Source organism: Mus caroli, unplaced genomic scaffold (assembly GCF_978045245.1).
Source record: "Mus caroli unplaced genomic scaffold, Mus_caroli_1 scaffold_7, whole genome shotgun sequence".
Lineage (NCBI taxonomy): Eukaryota > Metazoa > Chordata > Mammalia > Rodentia > Muridae > Mus > Mus caroli.
Genome location: NW_028227262.1, coordinates 84,942,559 through 84,969,783, shown reverse-complemented (window position 1 = coordinate 84,969,783; position 27,225 = coordinate 84,942,559). Strand labels below are relative to the sequence as shown.

The following is a 27,225-nucleotide window of genomic DNA, read 5'->3' as shown; positions in this document are numbered from 1 at the left end:
TTTTTACTGTGTTAACCTTAATAATCCATGAGCATGAGAGATCTTTCCATCTTCCGATATCTTCTTCATTTTTTTTCCCTTCAGAGACTTGAAGTTCTTGTCATACAGATCTTTTACTTGCTTGGTTAGAGTTACTCCAAGATACTTTATATTATTTGTGACTATTGTGAGGGGTGTTTTTCCCTAATTTCCTTCTCTGTTTATTGTTTGTATAAAGAAGGTCTTCTGATTTCTTTGAGTTAATTTTGTAACCAGCCACTATATTGAAGATATTTATCAGCTGTAATAGATCTCTGGTAGAATTTTTGGGGTCAGTTATGTATACTATAGTATCCACAAATAGTGATACTTTAACTTATTCCTTTCTAATCTGTATCCCTTTGATCGCCTCTAGTTTTCTTACTGTTCTGGCTAGAACTTCAAGTACTATATAGAATAGATAAAGAGAGAGTGGGTAGCCTTGCCTTGTCCCTGATTGTAGTGGAATTGTTTTACATTTCTCTCCATTTAGTTTGATGTTGGCTTATTAACTTGTTTTATATTGTTTTAATTACATTTGATATGTGCTTTGTATCCCTGATCTCTCAAAGGCTTTTTCAGCATCTAATGAGATGATTATTTGATTTTTTTCTTTCAGTTTGTTTATATGGTGGATTATATAGATGCATGTTCATACACTGAACCATCCTTGCATTACTGGGATGAAGCCTACTTGATCATGATGGATGATGTTTTTGATGTATTTCTGGATTTAGTTTGCAATTACTGAATATTTTTACATCTTTGTTCATAAGAAAAATCATTCTAAAGTTCTGTGTCTTTGTTGAGTCTTTGTGTGGTTTAAATATCAGGGTGACTGTGGCTTGATAGATGAGTTTGGGAGTGTTCCTTATGTTTCTATTTTGTGAAATAGTTTGAGGTGTATTGGTATTGGCTCTACTTTTAAAGAAAGGTCTGATAGAATTTTGCACTAAGTCCATCTGGCTCTGGGACTTTTGTTTGGAAGATGTTTAATGATTGCTTCATTGCTTTAAGGGTAATGGTACTGTTTAAATAGTTTACTTGATCTTAATTTAGCTTTGGCAAGTGCTAACTGTCTAGACAATTGTCCATTACGTTAAGAATTTCTAATTACAACTAGAACATGCTCCAAGCATCTCTGATGTAAAATCATAAACAGGTGACATTATAAACAAAGAAGTTGTTGCATATGGTCTGGGTATATTGATGTAAATGGTAGGTAGTCACATACATAAAAATCAGAGAAAGGAGGACAAGAGAGGACAGAGGTACCAAATCAATACTTTTAGAATGATTAATTTTCAACCTTAATTCATTTCTGAAGATAAAAATTCAGGAAACTATTGGGTACCCTAATATCCCACCTCCAACAATACTGAAATTGGGATTAAGTTTCTACATACATTGTACATCTTACTTTTTTCCCCTTTTTTGGCAGATATTTTCGTTATTTACATTTCAAATGTAAATAAAGAAATGTATCAGTGAAAGGAATATGCCACTGAGAAGTCCTTGGCTTCAATGGGGAGACACACAGAGGCTCCTATGACCTTCCCAACCCAGTTGCCTCACTTGCTCATGTACTGTTAACTGAATTCTTCAGAAACACAACTAAATGATCCAGTGTTTGAATTGTCAAGATTTGAAGTTCCTGTCAAACATAAACTGTCTTTGATCCCCATGTAAAGCAATAACTTTCTACCTTCTCCTCAAATATTATGGTTTATTCCCCATACAGTAGCCTTTATCTAGGACAAACAGATCAAGATCTGGCAGAACAGTTAAATTCCTCTATGTTTCAACCCCTTGAAGAGGCAACAGTAGGTTTCCCTAGAGACACAGTATTTCATGTACCTCAATGAAACTGTTTTGGAGTCAAACAGTTCCAATCCAATTGAGCAGGTAACCTCTTTTTTTTTTTGGCTTTAATGAGAACACATTTGTGCTGGCTGATTCTTGTCAACTTGACACAAATTAGAGTCATAAAGGAAGATATGACCTCAGCTAAGGAATTGCCTCCATGAGATTGGAAAGAGGGCATATCTGAGACACATTTATTGATTGGTTTGGGAAGGCACAACCCTCTGTGGAAGGTATCATTCTTTAGTAACTTGGTCGTGTGGTGTATAAGAAAGTAAACAGAGCAAATCATGAAATGTAAGCCAGTAGCAGTGCTTTTCTGTGGCTTCTGCTTCAACCCTTGAGTTCCTGCCTTGGTTGCATTTGATGATACACTGCAACCTGTAAGTAAATAAATTCTCCCACAAGTCCCTTTTGGTCAGTGTTTCTGACAGCAACATATAGGCAAATTATAGCAACCTGAGTTTTTTTGTTTGTTTGTTATTGTTTGTCCTAACGAAATACAAACTCTGGAGACTTTCCTGACAGAGAATTCCATCTGTTCTCAGGCACATATAAATTTGAAGTAACAGATGAAATAGTATCTTGTTTGCTTTTTGTGATGAAAGGTAGAAAGAATCTTGGGCCATTACTTAGCTCCAGACTTCCCTTCATTTTGTACAGGTTAGAAATTTTATAAGAAGAAAGAACATTCAGTACTCATAGGCTGTAACTCTTCAGTCTCTCCCTGTTAAAAATTTCACAAACTGATTTTAGTGGGTATTTTTTATTTAATGAGTCTCAGAATCTTTTTCTAGTATGCTGTTCTATGGTGTCACCTCATCAATAAGACATAGCATAGCAGCTATAGCTGCTTTCCACTCTTCAACTGCATGACCTCTAAATTACATTTTCAACCCGATGCATTTTTCTATTGTTTGATGATTCCTATTTTGATCATGTATAGATATTTCAATTACTCGTGCTAATATGTGCAATAGGATAGTTATACTAAACAGTTACCTTAAAATAATTTATAAGTCATCTATGTGTTACACATAGAAAGATAAAAATAAAATAGAGACCAAATGTAGCAATACATAGATATAATATCAGCATTTGAGATACAGAATCAGAAAACTCAGAATTTCATGGTCATTTCCAACTAAAATTTTGCCAGCCTGGAAGCTGTTTTATGAATCCCTTATGTTTTTGTATGTCTATTCCTATAACAGGAAACAGGTTGAACAGAAATACTAGCATTAAAATATAAGAGAAAATTAAATAAAAACTATTATTTAACAAAGAAGATAGTAAGCTGAGCAAGACATGGAGAATAATCCAATCAGGGGTGATCATCCATGCCTTCTGCTTCAATACCTGACTCTAGGATCCTGTCTTGGGATCCTGCCCTGAGTTTTTTAATTAATGAACTGCCATGTAGAAGCAAAGGATGAAATAAACCCTTTACCTTACCTAATATATGAAGTAACACATTTTGAAGCTGTGAATGATTAACATGTAACTTTGTAGATTTATGTTTCTAAAGACTGAAACCGAATAGTTTTCTTATAGTGTCATACATAAAAATATATAATAAATAAACTGAAGTGTTTCCTTGAAAAATAGAAGTTTATAACTTCTATGGATTGACTTTAAAACTACTGTTTACTTTGACACTTGTAACAATTATAATGCCTGATTTAAATTCAGTTGTGTACACATTAAAACACTTTTCTTATGTTAGATGAGCCAAGCTTTTATATAAAAATTTTAAATATTAGTTGCATTTGCATTTGTGAATTAGTAATGCTTTATTTACTATAGAAATGAACTTTTGACTGGGCTTTTTGCATACATTCTTGGAAACTAATAATGAATCTAAATTCCTAGTACTTTCCAGGATGGTAGCGTTATCATCATGAGAAGTATATGTGATAGTTTTTCTAAAACTTCAACCTGAACCTCTTATGCTTTTAGTGCACTCCACCCAGAAGTCATTGTTCACATGGATTTGAAGTCTATATAACCTCTTATGAGTCAGTGCTTGAAAATATATTCCTAATGATTATGTATGGACATGATATGCATGGAATTACTCACTGATATAACAGTAAATATACATGGTACTCATGTGCTTAGCTTTCTTTCAGATTGCCCTTCAAACAGCATTCATTAAATTGCCAATTAATTACATAGAAAACTTTAGTCTTTTTCTTGTTTCTTTAAGTTCTTAATGATTCTATAAACAACCTATAATAAATTCTAAACTTTGAGAATGTCAGCTTAGACAGCCAAAAATTTGAAATAAAAGCAAAGTCAGTTATTACAGCTAATTATTTAAAACATAAACATTTGACATTTTCTGAATTTGTTCCTGAATTTATTTCTGTTCTTCAAACAGTGGCATCCTTAACCATTAATTATCTCTTTTAAAATACATATGCATATTTGATCATCTTTATATTAGATGTAGTTTTAAATATAAGGTAAATAAATTTACATACACAGCAGAAAAATCTAAGTAAATGCACATTAAACGTAAAGCAGATAGTAGCAACTATAAATTGCTCATTTAGATGCTAGAATAAGATTTTTGGTAAATTTTAATATTTCATTTGCCTGTTGACTTTTTAAGAAAAATGACAAAACATTTCATTTTTTCTACTTTATTGAGGGAGAAAATGTCATCCAGTTTGGAGACCTATAGTGGCCAAAATTTTCTCCTTCCAACTCTATGTCTCCCTTATGGCCCACCACTTTAAACATTTTACTTTCTAAAAGCTTGCATTATATACTAGGCAGGTATTCTTGTGAATCCTGAAACAATAATTATACAAGTTTATCTTCCACTAATTGAATTTCTACCATATGAGAGACAAATGATAGATGTTGGGTTATTTCTAATCCTTGAAATAATCTATCTAGCTCCAGGCTACTTGGCCCTTTTAATATGGCCAGATTTGGCCAAAAGATGCTTGCACAACACAATGGAGCTAAGGAAGCAGAATTATTGAACAGCATTCCATTACTTCCTAATTAAAGTTTTTTTTCATTCAGCATGTTTATGTATTTTAAAAATATGTACATTACATGACTTTGTAAACCATTGTTTCTCAGAAAGGTGAAATCATATAAAACTCACTTATCTTGTCATTGCTGTGCTTTCTTGCAGCATGTGAACTTATGAACCAGGGCATCTTGGCCTTGGTCAGCTCCATTGGTTGCACATCAGCTGGGTCCCTCCAGTCTTTGGCAGATGCCATGCATATCCCCCACCTCTTCATTCAGCGCTCAACAGCTGGGACCCCAAGAAGTGGCTGTGGCCTCACCCGGAGCAACAGAAATGATGATTATACTCTTTCAGTTCGTCCACCTGTCTACTTGAATGAAGTCATCCTAAGAGTAGTCACAGAGTATGCGTGGCAGAAATTTATTATCTTCTATGACAGTGAATATGGTAAGTGTTTGCCATCTGAAGAGTTTCATAAGGTAACGTTTGCATGAGAAGCAACTTGATTAAATCCTAAAAGATCTGAAGGAACATACTAATCATTTGTGGTTTCTTGTTTCTACTATACTTCACAGCAACAAACAAGTAGAAGACATATTTTCAATGCTATTGAGATTGTGCTTTATATTAAATAACGTAAACATAAATACCTGTTGGAGTGTGTAAGACACACCTGTTGTTGTGTTTCATAAAAATACTGAGAGAAGGAATGTGTTTGGTGGATGTTTAGTCAGGTGTGGGGGGGGTTGGGGGGGAAGGGTGTCTTTGCATGCCCATGGTGAGGCATCCCTTCCCTCTGAGGGACCAGCCGTACATGGTTTGGTATAGAGTTTATTCCAGGCATAGGGAGGGGAGTTAGGATGGTAGTAGATACAGAAAGGCAGAGACAGAGAGAAAGAGAAGAGAAGAGAAGAGAAGAGAAGAGAAGAGAAGAGAAGAGAAGAGAAGAGAAGAGAAGAGAAGAGAAGAGAAGAGAAGAGAAGAGAAGAGAAGAGAAGAGAAGTAGAGGTTGGCCATGAGCATGTGGAGAGAGAGGGAGAGCAAGAGGACAGAGAAAGAGCAAGAAGGCAAGAGAGCAAGAGAGAGGACCTGGCAAGCAGCCCCTTTTAGAGTGAGTCAGGTACACCTGTCTATTGCCAGGTAACTGGGGCAGAGCCTAGACAAAATGCTAACACCTGTTACCCCAGCACTCATAAGGCTTAGGGGAAAAAATAGAGTCAAACTCAGCTTGACTACTAGCTAAACATTGTTTTATAAATACATACATACACACATACATAAATTTGCACCTGATGCTCCATTTAAAGTCTTCCTTAGTAATCTGTGTACAGGATATCATGAATTTTCAAATAATAGGAAGTTACAAAGAAAGTACAATCCTTTAAAAATGTACAATTCTGTGATCGTAAGGTGATGGTGCTGGTCGTGCTGGTGGTATCGGTGCTGTTGGTGGTGGATGAAACCAGGGACAAATCTTAGAACATTGATAGAAATATAAACTCTTTTCATTTAATGGCTAAAAAAAAAATTCTGACATACTGTTTGGACACCTATTTACTGAATGTCTACCCATTGTAGCTGATGGAAGTAGAAAATATTCTCTGCGAGCTTTATTTTACAAAAACTGCAAACTAGTATGAGCCGATATTTCTACACTCTTTTACTGTATCACACAGCTTCCTAGAGTGCACTGTAGTGCAAGGAAAAAAAAAAACATTTGCCTCAGAATCTTTACATGTGATATAAGATATCAAGAGTAAATAATACTGTTTTCATTCTGTTTTGAAGATCCTCATTTCCTAAGGAGTCTAAAGCTCATTGATCATTGTTGTCCCCTTATTTTTGAGAGTGGCAGGAGAAGTGACCGGAGCAGGGAGCAGGATATGATCAAATGAGAATAAATACCCCCCACCCCCATGAAGAATTCACTTTAGAAGTGTGTTTCCCTTGAAGATTCTAAATGGTTCCTCTTCTGGGTCTTGTTTATCCGTTTCTTTATGAAAAGAATGTTTTTCTTGGCAAATAAGTAAAGAAGCATGGAAAACAAACATTCAAAGCTATCCTCTCTTCTCCTAACCCGGCTTCAACTGTGAGAGTCTGAGCAGTGACAGACAAGTGGGCTGGAGGACAAAGGCAACAAAGCTGAGAACCAGCAGGTTGGCAAAACTCTGGCAAGCAACAAAGGAGAGCCCCCTGGGGCCAGCCAGGAAGGGCACAGGAGCAGTTACGTTTAGGCCGAAATAGTCAAAGTAGCCTGGCCTTTTGGCAGCCAGAATCCCATTGAATTCAATGGGCAAACTTCAGCCAAAGTCTCTCTAGAAACACACTTTTTGTCTCTAAGGCAGAAGGAAGCCAGTACTTTTGTTCCTTAACTCAAATTATTTAGGGGTCACAGAATAAGGATTAAGAGTCTGGAATGAACAAAAGAAGCAAAAAGAATATTAAAATCAATTGGCTCATCAGCAGAAGGATAGATTGGCTGTACAAGCATGAAGCAGTACTGCTGAGATGGTATTTAAACACACCGACTGTCAGAGTCAGTATGCTCGCCTCTTTTTTCTGCTTTTGCCCATTACACTGCCCTGTTTTGCCATTAAATGGAATTCTCAGCCTCTGATCAAGTGTAAGCTGAAATAATCAAAGTTTAAGATCCAGATCTCTTATGGAAAAAAAAAAACAAAAACAACAACAACAAAAACAATGGTCCAATAAACTAAGCAGCAGAAAAGTGATTTTTGATGAAGAAACTTTCTCAGAGTTAAAATCGAAAATTTACACTTTGATTGTAAAAGTCTGTGGGGTAGAAAATCACTTATCATTTATTTCCAAATCCTGTGAGAATTAAGATGGGATTCTCATAATAGAAGACACATTATTGATGAGCTGAATGCTGTTCTGCAAGGATCTGCTGAGCACATAGTCACAGTCATCTAACACTTGAAGTCCTCTGTTCTTCTGTAATGCCTTGGGTGCATAAGGCGCTATAACTGCACCAAGCTCGAATGTACTTCCGTTTAAACACAGGGCTTGTTTAAGAATCAAAAGCAAAACGGCATTCCCTCTACTCCATCGATAAACTTGCTTTTGAGTCATGAAAAATGGCCCAGCTACTAATTTCAAGATTATTTCCAGTATTAACCAATATTTAATGAAAGATTTTTTCTTTTAATGCTTACAATAAATCCTGTTAGTAAAAATTATGCTGGGGTTCAAGATAAACAATAAGCTTCCAGTGACTTTGTACATGGAAGAGGGTAGTCATCGGAAACATCATTCTAAGTGTACTAGACTTGACTTTTGTCTTGATTATCAGAAATTGCTTCTATTAATGAATGGATTAAGTATCACTAGTGAATGAAATCAGGCAGCATGCCGAGGGCCATAGTTATTTAGGTGAAGGTGCTTAGAATAATGTGTGTATATATCTACATCTGTATCTGTATCTATATATGTATATAGATAGATAATAAATATATATTATTTTAATATATACATATTATATATGTGTGTATATACATATATATCTTTTATAGAGAAAAGCATAGTATGTGTTTCAAGCTTCTCTATCTAGTTGATTCATGATGTACTTTTCTTCTGAAGTGCGAAATTATGTTTAAAGGTAATCTAACAAAGAAAATTCCATATCATAGATTCTATGTAAATGGATCAAAAAAAGTTTGAAAAGTATGAAAACTTTATTTGAGGGAATTAATTTCAGCATTTATTTTCCAAAAGGCTTGAAAAGGAGACTGTGTTTCTAAGGTTTTCACAATGTGCAATGTGTGAAATACTCAGCTCTGCTTAGCATATTACCAAGTAGGAGTTAAAATGTGTTTCAGAACATATGTTTACCTTCAATTACTAAAAACTTTCTAGTCAATAAAAAGACAGAAGTTGTTTATAGGTCTCTTGTAAGAGGAAAGAGCGAGTTCAGTTTTCAGTGATTGAATGTTGGTGTAGTGTAAAAAGAACTTTACTTTTGGCAGCAGTGATGAACAGGCTCTCTGGGTTGACTTTGATCCTGGTTACTAAGGTTAAGGAATGTCTTGGAAGGCAGCATATATGAGAAGTGGGCTCTTGAATAGAGAAAAATAGGATCTGATCTTAGCAACTGAAATATTTAAAGTTGCTCATTTTTGCTTGCCAGGAACTAGAATAAGTATTTTATAATATATCATTTAATATTCTCAAGAACCAAGAATAGAATAACCAAGGCTATCAGTTGAGAATATTCACTACATCTAGCCACTTTGCTAAATTCTTCAAATGTATGCATTATTTCATGAAATCCTCATAGGCACCTTCTAAGCTAAATGTTAGTATTACTAGTATTTTTTATAGAAACAAAACATGAAGTAAAGCAATTCCAAACAACATCAAAATAAGTTAAGAAGCCCAGATACAATCATAAGTGGTCTTTCCATTATTCCTACCTTTGGGCACTATTGTATTATCACTATAGTAATAGGATAAGATTAATTCCTAATAAGTTAAAAAACAAAAATTCAAAAATAAAAAAAGACAAGTTCACTGATTTTATACAATCATTTTAATTAATTAAAGAGACACTTGACTTTAAGCATAGAGATTTCATTATAATAGCTTAAATGAAAATCATACCCCATTTCAATTAGGAAGATTTGATGGTTTTTAGAACCAGGAAGACAGAACAGTAATTAGGGAAAAAACAAAAAAACAAAAATAAAAAACCTAGCCCATCATTATCTGTAACAACTGTGTAAATACAATAACCATTGTCACAGACCAAGAGAGAGGATCCTAACTCTCATGAAACACCAAACAGCATGAGTCTTGTGTTAACATCAAGTAGTTTTAACATCAAGTCCACCAAAGTCTGTGAACCAAACCAGCTCAATGCATATGATGTAGGCTTGCCTATACTAAGGAACCTTAGTGAGACAAGTGTCTTCCTCAAAGGACACTTTTCTGCTGCTTATTTTTATTGGACTGTTTCTTTTGCACTAAAGATGTGGATCTAAAGCATTCATGATTTCAGCTTACATATGATCACAGTCTCCTTCTACCTAGTGAGTAGTTCTGCTTTCAAAGCACAGAGTGCCACAAGAGTTTCTTAGAAAATGCCTGTCACCATACGTACCCCTCTTTTTCTTTTTTCCACCATTGGCCACTAGTAACTTTCCCATACAATTGTAATTCTTCTAATTAATCTGAATGACAGAAAATGGGATCAAATCCATTCAAACTTTCTTGCTACATTATTTGATAAAACTAATTCAACTCTTTAATGAGTAGACTAAATCCCAGTAACACTCAGACTGTCTTTCAAAAGTTGGGTGGCATTTTCCTTGAACTTCTGTGCAAACCTCTCTACTGGACCAAAAGCATTAATCCAGGTACAACTGACTTATTTGTGACCACAAAGACTCCACTTCCCACAAGGACAAAGTCTGTTATCTCTAATGACCCTGACCAGTGGGTTGAAGCTGAATAGACTGACCTCCAAAACCGAAATGTTGCCATTAACCATGTCAATTAGATTAAGGAGAATGTTTCCAATTGGACTTCTTCAATTGTAGTGAAAATTGAGCACAATTTTTTTTTTTAGACATTATCCCACAAAGTTCTCACACAAAAAAATAAAGGTAACTTCACCTTAGAGGGGTTTCTTTATAATATATCATTGCTGGATGCTACTTACTTCAGCAATTAAAGATCTCTAAAGACTGTAACCAATGTCCAGTGTCTTCCAGGTGGTTATGATGGAAGTACTTGTGCTATTTCTAAGGCGTATGGGCTTGACCTACATGAGGCACAGATATTTGTTACCAGACATCTAGATTCCTTGCCAGCTTTTAATACTTGAGACTCTCAATTTATATAAAATAAACAAATTCTTCTCTTACTTTAAGGAACTTTCTTGCACTTGCCATCTGGGTGCTCTTAATCCTAGCACTGGAGGCACATCTCAGGAGTTTGAGGCCAGTCTGGTCTACAGAGTGAGTTCAAGGACAACCAGAGCTACAGAGAGAAACCTTGTCTCAAAACAACAAACAAACAAACAAAGAAATAAATAAATAAAAACCCAAAACAAAAACCAACCAACAAACAAACAAAATCCCTTGACCTTATTTTCTACTTCAGGGCCAGAAGGCTATTCTTAGGTCTGATACTTCTTTTAATAAACATATTATTTAAAGCATAATCATGTTCATTTACTCGTGTTTCCCTCGTCTTCTTGCAATCTACCATAACAAGATTGAACAATTTTATCAGAAACAGTATAAATCACAAGCCTAAATATATAGTAATTTTTGATCCAGACTCCTACTCTGACAGTCTTCTTAGATCCTATATGATGGATGGGAATTGTGGTAAAGAATTATGAGGGGTATTTATAGGCATCCCACCTAGGCAGGCATGCATTCCTTGTTGTTTGCAATAGACACATTGGTCAAGGACTGATGGTAAAAGTGTGGTGGAGTCATCTTGTAGGAATGAAGATTATAGATAGCACTGAGCAAAATTAAAGCACTTACCCCATTTACAATGTGTGCACCAGAGCATTTTCTCATTTAAAAATAAAGATATCCTAAATTCATTTTTATAGACTAAGAATGCCTATGCATTCTCCAACTCTAGAAGCCAAAGTTCCCCTTTCAAATACTTTCTATACTTCCAGGAAAAAGTACCCTTTTCTAATAGGTCGTTTTGCCATTTATTTTCAAGAAGAACTTCAAGATATTTCTGGAAAAATGAGAAAGTGATTGTATCTCCCACACTGCCCTTCATGGGTCATTAGAAAAGGATTTTACAAGACCAAGGGATCCTCAGTACAGGGGAATTCCAGGGCCAAGAAGTGTGAGTGGGTGGGTAGGGGATTCGGTGGGGGGAGGTTATGTGGGACTTTTGGGATAGCATTTGTAATGTAAATGAAGAAAATACCTAATTAAAAAATTGAAAATGATAAAAATAAATAAAAATGGATTCAGAAGCTGGGGGAAAAAAGAAAAGAAAAAGATTTTGCAAGCTATGTGTTCACAAATTGCTCATGGCCTCCACAAATCCAGCTAGAAACACTGGGAGGCTGATGGACATTTAAACTTAAAAAGCCCAGTTTCCATCTAGTCCAGTGGACCTGCAGGCACCAGCAGAGAAAGTAGTATCGTATGCAAGGAACATCAACATGGAATCTTGAATATGAAGTGCAGGCCAATGTTATCTGACACGGCTATCACCCAGAATAAGGCCGAGGTAATATAGTTCCTCTCGTTGAATATGTTAAGTGTACAGACAATCTTACATAGGTATATGGAGGTGGGAGAGACTTCTTGAGTCAGTGTTTGAGGGTATATCTAACAATATCTAACATTATCAGAAGTTCGAGGAAGATCCAGATTAGAGGAAAGATCCATCAATTGCTTGACGATTAGACATCTGTTCAATATTTTAAACACATGCTTGTCAGATTTCAAATTGTTAAATAAGCCAAAAAAGCAAAACAAAACAAAACAAAACAAAACAAAAAACAAAACAAAACAAAACAAAACAAACAAACAAAAAACAGGGCATAGATTATTAGTTTTAAAGGATGTGATGGCAGTGTCTAATTCTTCTGATCATCCCTCAGAGGCTGACAGAATTCCAAAATAGTCAGTTCTTATTGAAGAAAAGGATATGTCAGGGAGCTTTGTTTACTGGGAGACCAGTGGTAAAGAAGAAGAGAAAACACTTTCTACTTCAAGAGGGATTGGAAATTCATTAATGTGAGTGAACCTGGATTTTGTTGGGAAATGTTTTATAATATTGCAGCCAGAGCTATTATGAATTTCCTGTGTTAGAATATCTAAAAATTGTGTTTTCCATTGTAATATTCATGGCGATGAATAATTAGCTTATATGCAATAAAGTGCAAACTTAATTTAAAACTTCAAACATTGTGAACACCACATTCTTGCACCCCTAACCAAAAAACTCTCTACAATTGGTCTTCTCTTGCAAAGAAAAATCTAGTTTTCTTCAATGGAGTCTCACCTTCAGGGAAGGTCTCATGCTCTGGAATACATGACCATGACAAAACAAACTCAATGCTATTTTTGTAGACCTTTTAATTTCTTATTGCTTTGCTTGAATATTTTTTTTCTCTTACTGGCATTTTGAGAATATATTTGATTTCCAATTTTGAGTATTATAAAGAGTGGTTGTTCTGTGTGACTGTGAGTTTCTTCCTTTATGTTGTTTGTTTTTTAAAGATGAAGGAAAGAAAGAGAGAGAGAGAAAGAGAGAGAGAGAGAGAGGAAGGAAGGAAGGAAGGAAGGAAGGAAGAAAGAAAGAAAGAAAGAAAGAAAGAAAGAAAGAAAGAAAGAAAGAAAGAGAAATGAAGGAAGAAATGAAGGAAGGAAAGAAGAAGAGGGAGGAAGGAGGGAAGGAGGGAAGGAGGGAAGGAAGGAAGGAAGGAAGGAAGGAAGGAAGGAAGGAAGGAAGGAAGGAAGGGAAAAGGTGGGTGGGTATAGAGGTAGAGCTAGGGTTAGGAATCAGAGAGGAGTTGGGAGAGGGGAAAACATGAATTTTATTAAAATACAAAATGAAAAATCGATGTACAACAATATTAAGTCATGCTTAATAATTTGATTTATTTTTCTTGAAAAATTATTTAAAATAAATTTTGAAACAGAAATTCTATGGACAGTTTGTATTAAAAATATCGTTTTCAATAACTAAATAGGATAAAATATGAAAAAGGCATGAAAAAGGACTGCTTAGTTCACTGTAGTATTCAAATTAAATGAGAAATTTATTTTTTAACATATTTTAATATTTCAAATCTTTTCTTCACTTTAATTTTTATTCATTAATGTATTATTATAAAGAACATACAAATAACTCCTCATACAGCAAGATTAACCAGACCCATAGCCCATACATCTCAGTTAACTTCTATACTGTTAGAACAGATGATGGTCTGAAGCTATGGGCCTTCACATTGGATTTTACACTTTCCTTGTCAAATATATTTTTATGCCTATATCTACCACCAAAAAATGAAAAGAATGGGAGCTGAAACTAAATCAATTAACAATTGGCTTTGCATCCTTTTCATGACTCAAGTAGTCATGACTTGCTTTCATCTGAGTCTTTCCTCAACAGCCAATATTCACCGTTTCTTGCTCTGCTTTCTATATGCTATACTGTTCCTGTATGCACATATTTTCATTTCTCTCTTTATTTATATACGTATATGTATGCATTTAGAAGCATTTTTCATTAGCTATTTTCAGATTTATTTATTTATTTTTATGTTTATGAATGTTTGCCAGCATGATATATACACTCATATGATTAGTCGCCATAAAAGTTGAATCCCTAGAACCGTAGCTACAGATGTTTGTGAGCTATCATGTAGATACTATAAACTGAACCTGGGTCCTCTGTAAGAGCAACAAGTACTCTTAACCACCAAGACATTGCTCTGTCACACACACACACACACACACACACACACACACACACACACACACACAGCTAGTATCCACATTTGAGGTGTAATTTGTAATTATTTTCCTTTCTGAGATTGTGTACCTCCCTTTAATAATATGGAATCTAAGTTCATCCGTTTTCCTGCAAATTTTGTGATTTTATTTTTCCCTGAGGCTGAAGATTGTTACATTTTTTATAGGTTTACTGCATTTTTGTTATCCAATCATCTGATTATGGACCACTAAGTTGGTTCCATTTATATAAATCTTTACCATAACTGCTTAATCATTCTGAAAATTGGAGTCAAATCTTCATGAAGTGTCAAGAAAATGAAGTAGTATGGAAATGATCAAATTAAATCGAATGATCAGATTATCTTGCACTTCTTTGTACAGAACAATTTCCACTTCAGGAAGTCCCAAGTCTGTTACCTGCATGCTCCTCTGCATATTAAAATCATTTATTTAATAATGAAAATTAAGGTTCAGCTCACAGTCAGGTGGCTGGGGTATATAAGCAGTCTTTCATTTTGAAATGAAGATTAGGGAAGAGTCCTCACTAACTCATTCCTGAGTCATGATCTTTATTCCATGTAGTATAGCACTGGTGTAGATTTAATCAGGGCCCACAAGATGGACACTTGCTTTTAATTGATTGCAAATGTTTATAATCACTCCAAGGATGCTTTCAAATGTCTGATAACTATAATAATCTTGACATTCTTCTCTCGACAGCCTGAAAGCTGTTTATTAGTCACTGGCTGCTTTCCAGCCTTCAGTTCCCTCATTTGCTCCGGTCTGCAACAATAAGCATGTAATTAATCCAAGGAGTTTATTGAAGCATTTCCTTTGCATTAGTATTTATTATGTCAAACAGGTAAAAAAAATAATATATTATCCTATTCAGGATTTATACATCAGTGACTGTGCTTTAAAAATCTTTCTCAGCTTTACTGTAAAGATGGTTTCCATAGTAAAAGATGGTATGCTTATGCCCAAATGACAAGCTCCTGTCAAAAGTAAACTCTTAATGCTGCATCATAATTGCCAAACACTGTAGTGTCAAAGCCCAGCACAGCATGTTATTATCTTCACTTTTTAAGTATATATATACCAAATTCTTAAAATACTAAAAAGTACTACATGTCTTCAAAGATTTTTTTTTTGAGTTAAGAGTTCTTTTAAAACAAAACTTTGAAAATTGCTTGATGGTTAAAAGCCTCGTTCCCCCCACCCCCACCCCCACCCCCAGGAAGTAGACACAGAGAGCATACTTTGCTATCCAAATATTGGAAAAATTCTGTTCTGGCTTATGATAGATCTCATATATTCAGCACTAAGCTGTGTTTCAATTTGTAAAATGAGAAAGTGGGAGAAGAAAGTCACAAGGTCCTACAATTTAATTTTAAAGCTTAACATGTGGTCATAATTTCAGAAACGCCATGCTTAGCCAGTGCCATGCTGAAGTCGTCCTGTTCAAATTGAAGTCTTCAATGCATTAAGTGATCAGAATGATTAAATGTCTTAACCTTCCCAAAGGAGGAAATGAAGAATAGAGGAAAATTGAACATGAAATTTTACAAATCTCTTTTCTTATATTATTCAATATTTAGAGATGATGTCGGAATACAAAGATGAAACTATAAACTTTTATTTTGTTTATAGATAGTCACTATTTTCAGCTAAATTGTCAGTTTACTTTGAAAAGAACAATACTGCAATATTTCTAAATCAGAAATAGGTTCAGAGTTATTATCAGGTGGAATAGACCACACTTCCCAAGAGCTGATTTGATTTTCTCATCATTCTTTCCCAGATACCTTTGACAGTGGTTGGCATACAATAGGTCAATACTATCAAGAAAGTGATCTAATTTGATACAAATGGCTGGTACAGGTTCCACCAAAGTGGATCACATATTTTGCTTAAATTCTGTGTTTTATTCTCTCATAGTTGTAGTTTCTTCTTAGAGTTCCTTTAGAAACATATATTAACATTAAATTCCAGATTTAATTCAACTAGTCTATTTTAATGTAAACTACTTTGGGTAGGAATATTAAGATTAATTCTTTATAGAATACTTTATAGATGATAATGTGATCATTTTACAAGATTTGGCAAAATGAAACATGGCCTCCATTTATCCATTACATCTTAGAGGATTACAGGGGAACATTGACTAAACAGGAAACATAATTTGGGGATCAGAAAAATTAATAGTCCATAAAGTATTAAACTCTGAAGATGATTTTGTTGGTTTATTTTTGAAGCAGTCTTTCTATATAGTTTGTAGTGGTCAGTTTCTGATGCCCTTGTACAGGCTAGCGTTGAATTTGAGAGTGTCTTCTGTGTGCTGGGATTGCAGAAATGGGCTATAATACCTGGATGTGTTCAGAACATTTTCTTGAAAGATAAAAGATAGGTATAGATAGGTAGATAGATAGGTAGATGATAGGTAGATAGGATAGATGGCAGATAGAAATGATAATTAGTAGATAGATAGTGAATTGACAGATATATAGATCCGTAGATAAATCTTAGATAGATATATAGATGGATGAAAGATGATAGATAGATGATTAATAGATGATAAATCCATCAATAGATGATGATAGATACATAGATAAATAGATGATAGATGATTAATAAATAGATGTTAGATAAGTAATAGATAAAAAGATAGATACATAGGTACATGACAGATCAGTCGTTTTCAACCTATCTAATAATGTGACTCTTTACTACAGTACCTCATATTATGGAGACCCCAACCATAAAATTATTTTTGTTTCTACTTCATAATGTAATTTTCCTACTATTATGAATCATAATTGTGGGACCATGAAAGGCAGCCTGTTTTCTAGTCGAGCTAGGTGCAACCCTGGAGACCTAACAGATTAATCTGCAAGGGATGGAAGGCCCATTTGCCATGCTTCCCAACATAGACTCCTGACATGAGGACCCAGCTCCCTAATTCTGTGGCCATCAGTCATGTAGGCTGTCTGGACTCCACCCCTAGTTACCAGGCAATAGCCAGGTGTGCTCCTCCCCACAGTTAACTGGCAACATCAAGGTAGCCCAGCCTACTATAAAAAGAGCTGTTGGCCACTCCTCTCTCTCTTATCTCTTCTCTCTCTCTTAAGCTTTTGTTCTTACTCTCACCTTTCGCCCTCCCTCTCTCCTCTCCCTTCTTCCCTGTGTCCAGAAGGCCATGGCTGCCCTCTGTCACCCATCCAGAGGAAGATCTGTGGAGCCCCACAGAACCCACTCTGGAGCTCTGGCAGGTCGCAGGTCATCTCTCCCACCCCTTTATTTCTCCACAACCGGTACACCACACATAATGTGTGTACATGTTTGTGTTTTCGGGTGGTTTTAGGTAACCCATAGGTTGAGAACCACTGTGATAAATCACTCTGTTATTCCTATTAAGAAATTTTTCTATCTTTAAAATTTCCATATAAAACATAAACATAAAAGCAGAATTTTTGACTGAGGTTACTAAAATCTTTGATAACTAAAATGTGCATCGCACTGAAATCTGATGCTTAAATAACTGCCTTCATATTTTAGCCACAGTCACGCTCATCTTTATCAGAAAAAGCAGTACTTAGGTGAAATAAAATAATACTGTGGATTCCTTGCATATGCAGGTTCATATTTCCCTGAGACTTCTGCTGCTCTATTACAGTGCCTTCATCAGGCATGATCAAGTAATTTATGATTTAAATATCTATTTGTTCTGTCTGTATACTTGAAGCACCTCAAAGACAGGAGTCAGCCATGTCTTCCTCATCACCAAATTATTTGTGTATATCTCTGTCTCTGTCTCTGTCTGTCTGTCGGTCTCTCTGTCTCTGTCTCTCTGTCTCTGTCTCTCTCTCTCTGTGTGTATGTGTGTGTGTGTGTGTGGTGTTTGCATATGTGTATCTAATGGGTCGAACACTCAGAATTAAAAGTTCAAGTTCCCTTCCTCCTGCTTCTTCCTCTTTTACTAACCCCCTTCTTCCTTGTTTAATTTATAGTTGACTGGTGGGGTTTTGTTAAGTTTACGGACCAAACTGCCTTTCTGATTCACTTGTCTGACCAGATCCTCCGACTCTTATAATATTAAAACTACCTCATTACAACTCAATATACAAGAAAAGCAATTCATTTACACTATAGCTTTATTCAAATTTCAGTTGTTTCCTAAGACCCAAGGACTCAGGCTGACTAGCCTATGCACATAGGATCATCAGGAGTCAAGTATAGACAGGTGGACACATGGGAAAACAAAAGATGAAGAAGGGGTTATTTCATAAATTTAAAAAATGCCCTCTTTCTCTGTGAAGACAGCAGAAACTGAGAAAATGAAAATTGAAGACATCAATTATAAAAGCGATTCAAAGTGAAGAGAACTATGTAGAAGCAACTTACTGACCCCAGCCTGTTTTCCTGACCTCGAATTCAGTGCATTGTCCCTTCTCATAGACATTGTTTCCTGAAAGAATAAAAGGACCGTTGAATAGAAGTGATTTAAAAGGTCATTTTCCGCCTGAGAATTAAACCTAGAGCTTTGGACTACATGGATGAGAGGAAAGTGCCACAGTGAACTACGAACTCCTTAACCACTGTACTATTCATCTGAGAACAGTGCTGTCTACACCCGGAAGGGAAGCAGGTCAGCTGTCTAAGCTCTGAAAGCCAGCAACTGCTGCAGAACACGTGGGCTACTTATGTTTACTAGGAGAAGGAAGGATCTGCAGTCTCTATGGTTCTCTCAAGTCTGTGACAGAAATTGAAAATCTTATTTCCTAGACTGTTCTCTGAATGACCATCATGGGTTTACTCTGTCTCGAGAATTTCAGAGTTCATGGGAGTAGCGTGACATGGCAGAGTCCAAGGAGTTTTTCCAGATGATACTGTAATTAAATTCTGTAAACATTAATTTTAATCATTCTGATTTGTATTGATTTCTATAGCTGGCACCAGAGGATATCACACGTTTGGAGGGTCAAAGGATGTCGACTTGTATGGCATCAGGTCAGTTAGGGGTCGTAAGTCAAAGGCAGAGTCAAAGCATGGACCCCTCTACTCGTTCTGGGAAGACGCCATTTCTCTTCCTTGTGCAGTTGCCAAAGATGGCTTCCTTCCTTCACTTCTTCCTCAGATCAATCTTCCACATTGCCTTCTCCAAACCTTCACCTCTCTTTGTCTCTTCTCCTTTGCCTTTCACTTCTAATTTATAGTCCTCACAATTATTCTGGACTCACCCAAGTTAGAGAGTTTTTCTTTCTATTTTGATTTCACTGGATTCCCTGCCGTAGTAACACCTTCAGGTCTGATCCCTCTTAGGAGTGTGATCTACCGTATCTACATAGTACAAGGCTTAGGATGTGGGTACCCAGGAGAAGAGATCATTCTTCTGCTGACCACAGGTCCCTTTGTGGTACCTAAGGGAAATTGCCTTTGCCCATAATCTTATGTCTAATAACTCAGTTGATGAGCTGTCTAACACTCGCTGTTATGTATTTATCTGGTAAGTAGGGCTAATAGCAGCTGGGAAGCATTCTGTTATCAATAAATAGCCCCAATTGACAGGTGCAATCAGTCTAGCAGCTCCTTGAGGTCGGAAACCATGTGCTTTTATTTCTGTAACTTTTGGAACTTAGCTCAATGACTAATGAAGTCAGAATGAAGATAATGTGGGGGAATAATTGGGATGGTTGATTGCGTTCATGTTTAATTAACAAACCCAAAGGCCTACTCTTTCTTTTAATGAATCTTTTATACACAGCTGCTAATAGCATGATTTGGATCCGTCTCTTCTCACACGTACCACTTGCTGCTCATGATCAGCTGTATCACCCTCAAACGAAGAAAACACTTACTGCTTGGTTCTTCTATAACAGAAATCTGCCTTGGCTTTGAGTGCTCTTTTGAGTGGCGAGCCATCAATAAATTTGAGGCAATGTTGCTTAATGGAGAGCAGAGCAGTACTCTTTTTTTTTTTTTTTTTTTTTTTTTTTTTTTGGTTTTTCGAGACAGGGTTTCTCTGTATAGCTCTGGCTGTCCTGGAACTCACTTTGTAGACCAGGCTGGCCTCGAACTCAGAAATCCGCCTGCCTCTGCCTCTGAGTGCTGGGATTAAAGGCATGCGTCACCACGCCCGGCTAGCAGTACTCTTTTATCAGTCAAATATTCATTCATTCTATCCCCTTCATTATCTCCTCCCACCACCTTTCTCTCACATTCACACACACACACACACACACACACACACACACACAGACACACACACACTCATTTGCTAATTTGATCTTTGAAGATTCTTACATAATACCTATTTCTTCATATACATATTAGGCAAATTTTTCACACAATTTTATAAATCTGTATTTATAAGTCCATAGTTGTGGAGTCACATCCAAAATTCTGAGGTCACGAATTCTGTTCTGACCCAGCAGCAGTGTGGAGAGCTACTTACCTTATGATCAAGAATAAAACCTAAAAATAACATATATAGTGCTGGAGAGATGGCTCAGTGGTTAAGAGCACTGACTTCTCTTCCAGAGTTCCTGAGTTCAATTCCCAGCAACCACATGGTGGCTCAAAATCATGTGTAATGGAATCCTATGCACTCTTCTGGTATGTCTGAAGAGAATGAGAGTGTATATAAAATAAAAACATCTTTTAAATTTTTATATGTATTTTTAAATATATATATATATATAAAATAAATCACTTAAAGTTAAATTTGAACCATAGCATCTACATAGCAGGTGTATGCTGCATTTCCTTCTCCATAGACATCTTATCTCCCACTTAAGTCTGTCCTCTAACGAAAATTTCAATATAATACATTTTTATTGGAAATAAAATCAGAGGCTCTGTCTGTGACAACTGAATCCTGCCTCCAGGTAGATTTCTCTGACAACTTGGCCTCAGGCAGCAGCTGCCCAGGAGTCCTGTTGGTTTTTGAAATAATGGGCTCTTCCTGTGCAAACATCCTTCTGCACTCCCAAACTATCCTCTTCTCTCCATCTCTTCTCTGGATCAGTGTGACCTCACTCTTTGAGGAACAGTATAAGATCCAGATTTGCAAAGAAACTTCAACTACTTGATGTGGCTAATACTGACCTCTCAATACACTGTAGTTTCATGTGTTGATTCCTTCTAAACATATTTTGCATCTTGTGTTTATTAGCTGCCTCATTGTAGAGAGTATCTTTACTGCTATCCTCTTACTTTAAAACACTGAATCCACTATTTAACTAAATATTATATGTTCCTTTTCTTCTATATATGTGTGTGTGTGTGTAGTTATGTATATAATTATATATATAATTACATTTACAGTCCAGGCATTGTCCCCTTTCCAGTCTGACCTCCTGCAGTTCCTCATTCCATTTCTCTTCCCACCCTCCCCTCCCAATCTTCAAGAGGATGCCCCACCCTTCATCAGACCTCCTTACTCCCTGGGTCCTCAAGTCTCTGGAGGGTTAGTTTTCTCCCACTGAGGACAGACTAGGCCTCACAGTCTCTAGGTAAGGGAGCCTCTCAAATAACCGCAGCAGCTGGGACCCCCAAGGAGCCCAGCAGACTCAGGACCCATCCCCTTCCCTCGAACTCCACCTCCCTTGTGGTCTGCACCATAAGAACCCAGAGTCTGAAGGCCTCCCAAGAGCACTGTTGCATCGGACAACAGATCATCAGTGTGCATGCCCCTCTGGAGCCCCCACAGTCTGAAGGACTCCCAGGAGATCTGCTCTAGCCAAGGCCACAGGTTTCACAGGAGACCCGCAGAAACCCAGGGACACAGGAGGCAGGCTCCAGACAGAGATACCCAAGCTAGGTAACACCAGAGATAAAAAGATGCCCAGAGGCAAGTACAAGACCATAAGCAACAGAAGTCAATATACTTTGGCATCATCAGAACACATTTCTCCCACTACAGCAAGTCCTGGATACCCCAACACACCTGGCTGAATATTTTTTAAATGACTTTTTTTTCCAAATGAAAGAGTGAAGGTGAACCAAAATTGTACTTTTAGAATCAAATTTCAGACTCTGTATCATATGGAAAAATCTCAGAAGTTTTCTATGTACTTTTGGCATTGTGTTTTATTTATGCGAACTTGTAAGCAATTCAAACAAAAAATAAAATAAAACCTTACAATTCAAGATCAAAATTATGTTCTGGGTTCTGAGATGTGCCCAGGATTTTGATTTTTTAACTCTTTCAAGTGATTGTGATTGACATGAAAGTTTTGAGGATCCTTAATATCCATAATCCTGATATCACATTGAGACCTGTGTCTGCCTTGCCACATTAGAGTTAACTCTGCTTAGTTCACTGTTGCTGTTGAACTAGCAACAGTGCTTTCAGACTTGGCAATATTGCCTCCATTAATCTTGCCCTTTGCCTCTTGCTATGCTGTGCCCACTGAGCCTTTTATCCTTTTAATCATTTTAATGCTGATGGTTGAGGCTTATAATATAGTTAGGAATGCATACTGGAAGGTAGAATGTATACAGAGCGAGTTATCACAGAGATGAACATATCACTAAGGTAAAGTTTTTTTGTTTTTTTAAAGTCAATAGTGAAAGCACAAATTTTAAAAATTATTTTGTACCTTTGCAAATATACATTTTTATTGTGTTTAAATACTAGTTTCTATATTTGGAGCTATTTGTTTCTTGTCCTATGGGCTTTCCTACTTTTTTCAAATTAATTATACCACTTGAGAGGCAAATTTTGCATACATGCAATCACACAAATTTAGAAATTTTGATATAAAGACCATTGGTATTAACTCCCTCATTTCTGATTCTTAACCAATTATTTAAGCTTTAAATTTTTCATGCCATAGGAAAAATGTAAAAAAAATATAATTTGTGAACTAGTAAAAATAAATAATATATACTGACATTTCTTTGGCTAGGTAGAGTTTTCAGTCATATTTATTAGGTTAGACATCTATTGTAAGCATCCAATATGGTAGAAAAACAGAATTATACCAATTTTAGGCATTTGTTTATATTCAAGCTTTTATATTTAACTATTGATAATTATTTTTGATATTGTATTTTATTTCCCTTATTTAAAACATGAAATGAGTCTCAAACTTTTTATTTGACTACTTTTTAAAAACTTTCATATTTGAATTTGATTTGATGAATCTTGAAGGCCACCATACATTCAAAATCTTGCATCATAGTTTCATTTTTATTTGTTTATGTGCATGATGCTACCCTCTTAATCCTGAAAAAAAAAATCTTCTCTTAGGTACACAGAATTAGATCTTTCTTTCTTGTTCTTTCTTTTCTTTCTTTCTTTCTTTCTTTCTTTCTTTCTTTCTTCTTTCTTTCTTTCTTTCTTTCTTTCTTTCTTTCTTTCTTTCTTTCTAATCATTCCATTTGTTTACATCTCAATTGATCTCCCACTTCCAGGTTACCCCTCCACAAACCCCTCATCCCACATCTGCCCTCTCCCCCCTACCCTTCCCCCTATGAGAGTGCTCCCCCCTCCCGCCCCACTTCTCAAGCATCACCCTATGCTGGAACATCAAACATCCATGGGACCAAGGGCCTCTCCTCCCACTAATGTCAAGTAAAGCCATCCTCTGCTACATATGTATCTGGAGCCATGGATCCCTCCCTGCACACTCCTTGGTCGGTGGTCTATTCCCTGTGAGCACTGGGTGTTCTGACCAACTGATATTGTCCTTCCTATGAGGTTGCAATCCCCCTAAGCTGCTCCAGCCCCTTCTGCCAGCTCCCCAACCTGGGTCCCAGGTCCTAGAGCTCAGTCTGGTGGTTTGCTTCAAGCATCCACATCTGCATTATTCAGTTACAGACAGAAGCTTCCAAGAAACAACCTCACCAGTTTCTAGTCAGCAAGTGCCTCTTGGCAACAATAAAAAGGGGGAGGGGGTGGTGTTTGCAGACAGGATGTATCCCCATGTGGGGAGATGATTCTCTCATGTCCCTTCCTTCAGTCTCTGATACTTTTTCCCCCCTGCCTTTCCTATGGACACAAACATTTCTAGGCTAGAAATTTTGAGATGGGCGGGTGGCCCCATCCCTCAACTGGGGGCTGTGCCTATCTACTGGAGGCCTCTCAAGGTTCTATCTCCCCTTTGCTGCATATGCCTTTCAGTTAAAGTCAGCCCTGTTGGGTCCTGGGAGCCTCTCCCTTCCCTGGTGTCTGGGACCCTACAGTGGATACCCCCAGTTCTTCAGCCCCCATGAAGCTTGTTTAAAGTAAGCACTGAGTGACTTGAAACTCTTAGAAACACCTCAAAATATTCTGTTTATATTATGAATGTCAATTTAGTGATGATGTTAACTCTTTAGAAATGTGTTTCAAATTCATCTGTCATTAATGATATTTCACTTTTTAAATGTCACATTTTTTATTATTTCCCTTCTAATTCATCTAACATAATTTCTTCATAGTACTGATAGTGATACATTTTGTGACTGGATTATGATAAATGAAATAAATTTCCATGATATAAGAAATTGGAGAGAAGTAGTGGGGTGCATTTTGTCTGTTTTTGAAGCACAAAGAAGATATTATTAATGTTTAAAAGAAAAACTCTGGGGTGGTAAAGCTGTAAACCTATGTTTGCACAGAGTAAGGCTGTGGAAAGGAGAGACAGATAAAGCTGGGACTTTGTGTTATGCATGGAGATTCTGCAAACAAGTACATGGCAAAAGGGAGGGAGCCACAAAAGTACCAGAGAAAGTATACTTAAGAAAAAGACAGAGGGGAAGAAAATGAAGTTATACCTTCTAAAGCTGAAGGGTTTGGAACAAAGTCCTGGCAGCCCTTACTGTGCCATTACACAGGGGCTGGAAGGAAACTACATTATCTCATTTGGGTGATAATTATTCTACTCATCTCCTTCTGGTGGCAATAGGTGAAGCTCCCTTCCTTAGGGTGGTCTCTAAACTGAGAGAATAAGCAGAGCAACTGAATTACCTTGTGTGTGGCTTGGGGTATGAGGTTTCTACTCAGCCCAAAGATAGATTCCTTTCCTTTCAACAGGATGAAATGCCTTTCCCTTAACGAGCCTCCAGTGCTACTGTAACACTCCCCTGTCTGAAGAGGTAACTTTAACATCATTTATGAGCTAGGCTGAAATTGAATCTTAGATGTACCTCATTTTCACCACGAAAACCCAGAGATCCAATACCAAAGCAGTTAACAGAAAGAATTAGTCTAAATTGTTTCAGTTTGTTCTTTAATACTTAGAAAGTAGCCCTGCTTTTTAGAAATGAACCTGCTTTTCCATCCCTCTTTATCATGTGTACCAACTTTTCCCACTATTTAAATACTTTAGAATGATAAGTGTATAGAAATAAATCCTTTTGGCATAATTCCAATGGTTTGACATATAAAGGATTTAATTAAGTTAGATCATAAATGAATCTGAGAAAAAAATGTCTGTTGAACAATAAACTGCTAAAAAGTAAAAGGACTTTTTTCTTCTGTGTCATAATAATCCTAGATATCCGTGGGATCCAGGAATTTTTGGACAAAGTATCCCAGCAGGGAATGGATGTTGCCCTTCAAAAGGTGGAAAACAACATCAACAAAATGATCACCACACTCTTTGACACCATGAGGATAGAGGAGTTGAATCGCTATCGAGACACTCTTAGAAGAGCCATCCTTGTCATGAATCCTGCCACAGCCAAATCCTTCATAAGCGAGGTAAGCACTATCCTGGATGGGGCAAAATACAAAAAAAAAAAAAAAAGCAAAAACTTTGGAATGGACTCCATCAAGGATATGAAAACTAAATAAAGAGAGAGGATTAACTGCACAATTCTCATTAACACTAATGAAGGAGGCAGAGTGAATTGCTTGCTCATCTCATTTACCCCATATTGGCCAGCTAATTACTAGGAATGCCTGTACTTGTGCATATTTAGGCACATGGCCAAGAAAACTTTCAGAAACCGTATGAGTTTCAAAGTGCTGTTGACCCGAATGAATCTAGCAAACTCAAGAGTGGATTCACAAGTGTGTAGCTGTCCTTTTTCTGTGATAACTCCAGCTGTGTCAAGTTGACACAAAACTAGACAGTACAATTGACCCCTTGTCAACTTGACACACAAACACATCACTAGTAAGCCTCAACCCTTACATTCTTACTCAACCCCAAGATCTAAATAACTTTAAAAGTTCCACAGTCTTTACATATTCTTAAAATTTCAATCTCTTTAAAATATCCATCTCTTTTAAAATCCAAAGTCTTTTTACAATTAAAAGTCTCTTAACTGTGGGTTCCACTAAAACAGTTTCTTCCTTCAAGAGGGAAAGTATCAGGGCACAGTCACAATCAAAGCAAAAGTCAATCTCCAACCGTCCAACGTCTGGGATCCAACTCACGATCTTCTGGGCTCCTCCAAGGGCTTGGGTCACTTCTCCAGCCATGCACTTTGTAGCACACACGTCGTCCTCTGGGCTCCAGATGCCTGTACTCCACTGCTGCTGCTGCTCTTGGTGGTCATCTCATGGTACTGGCATCTCCAAAACACTGCATGACCCCTTCAGTCCTGGGCCTTCAATTGCAACTGAGGCTGCACCTTCACCAATGGCCTTCCATGGCCTCTCACAGTGCCGAGCCTCAGCTCCTCTGCATGACCCCTTCATGCCTTCAAAACCAGTACCACCTGGGTGACCCTTACACATTACCAAGTCCCGCTGCAGAAGGAGTACAACCTTGCCTATCTCTGGAACACAGCGTCTTTGTGCTTTCAGAAAACACTTCCCAGAAGATGTCACCTCAACGATGCTGGTCTCTTCTTAATCACCGCTAATTTCTTAGCTCCAGCTAACCAGCATCAATAGTCCCAGTAATGCAAAGTTTTTGCTTTAGTAGTTCTGGTATCTTGTTAATC

The 27,225-nt window shown here is 36.8% G+C and overlaps 1 protein-coding gene across 5 annotated transcripts in view; it reads left to right on the top strand.

The window, feature by feature from the left end:
• Grid2 (glutamate ionotropic receptor delta type subunit 2) overlaps window positions 1-27,225 on the top strand; it is a 1,534,794-nt gene that overhangs the window by 687,207 nt on the left and 820,362 nt on the right. For 3 of the 5 annotated variants that reach the window (XM_029478539.2, XM_021164478.3, XM_029478538.1), the window contains 2 exons: window positions 5,036-5,320; window positions 25,827-26,032. In XM_029478539.2, the coding sequence (XP_029334399.1) occupies window positions 5,036-5,320; window positions 25,827-26,032 (491 nt within the window). Of the gene's footprint in view, window positions 1-5,035; window positions 5,321-19,289; window positions 19,351-25,362; window positions 25,426-25,826; window positions 26,033-27,225 lie in introns of those variants that run through there. The other 2 variants (XM_029478540.2, XM_029478541.2) reach the window with 2 other exon arrangements.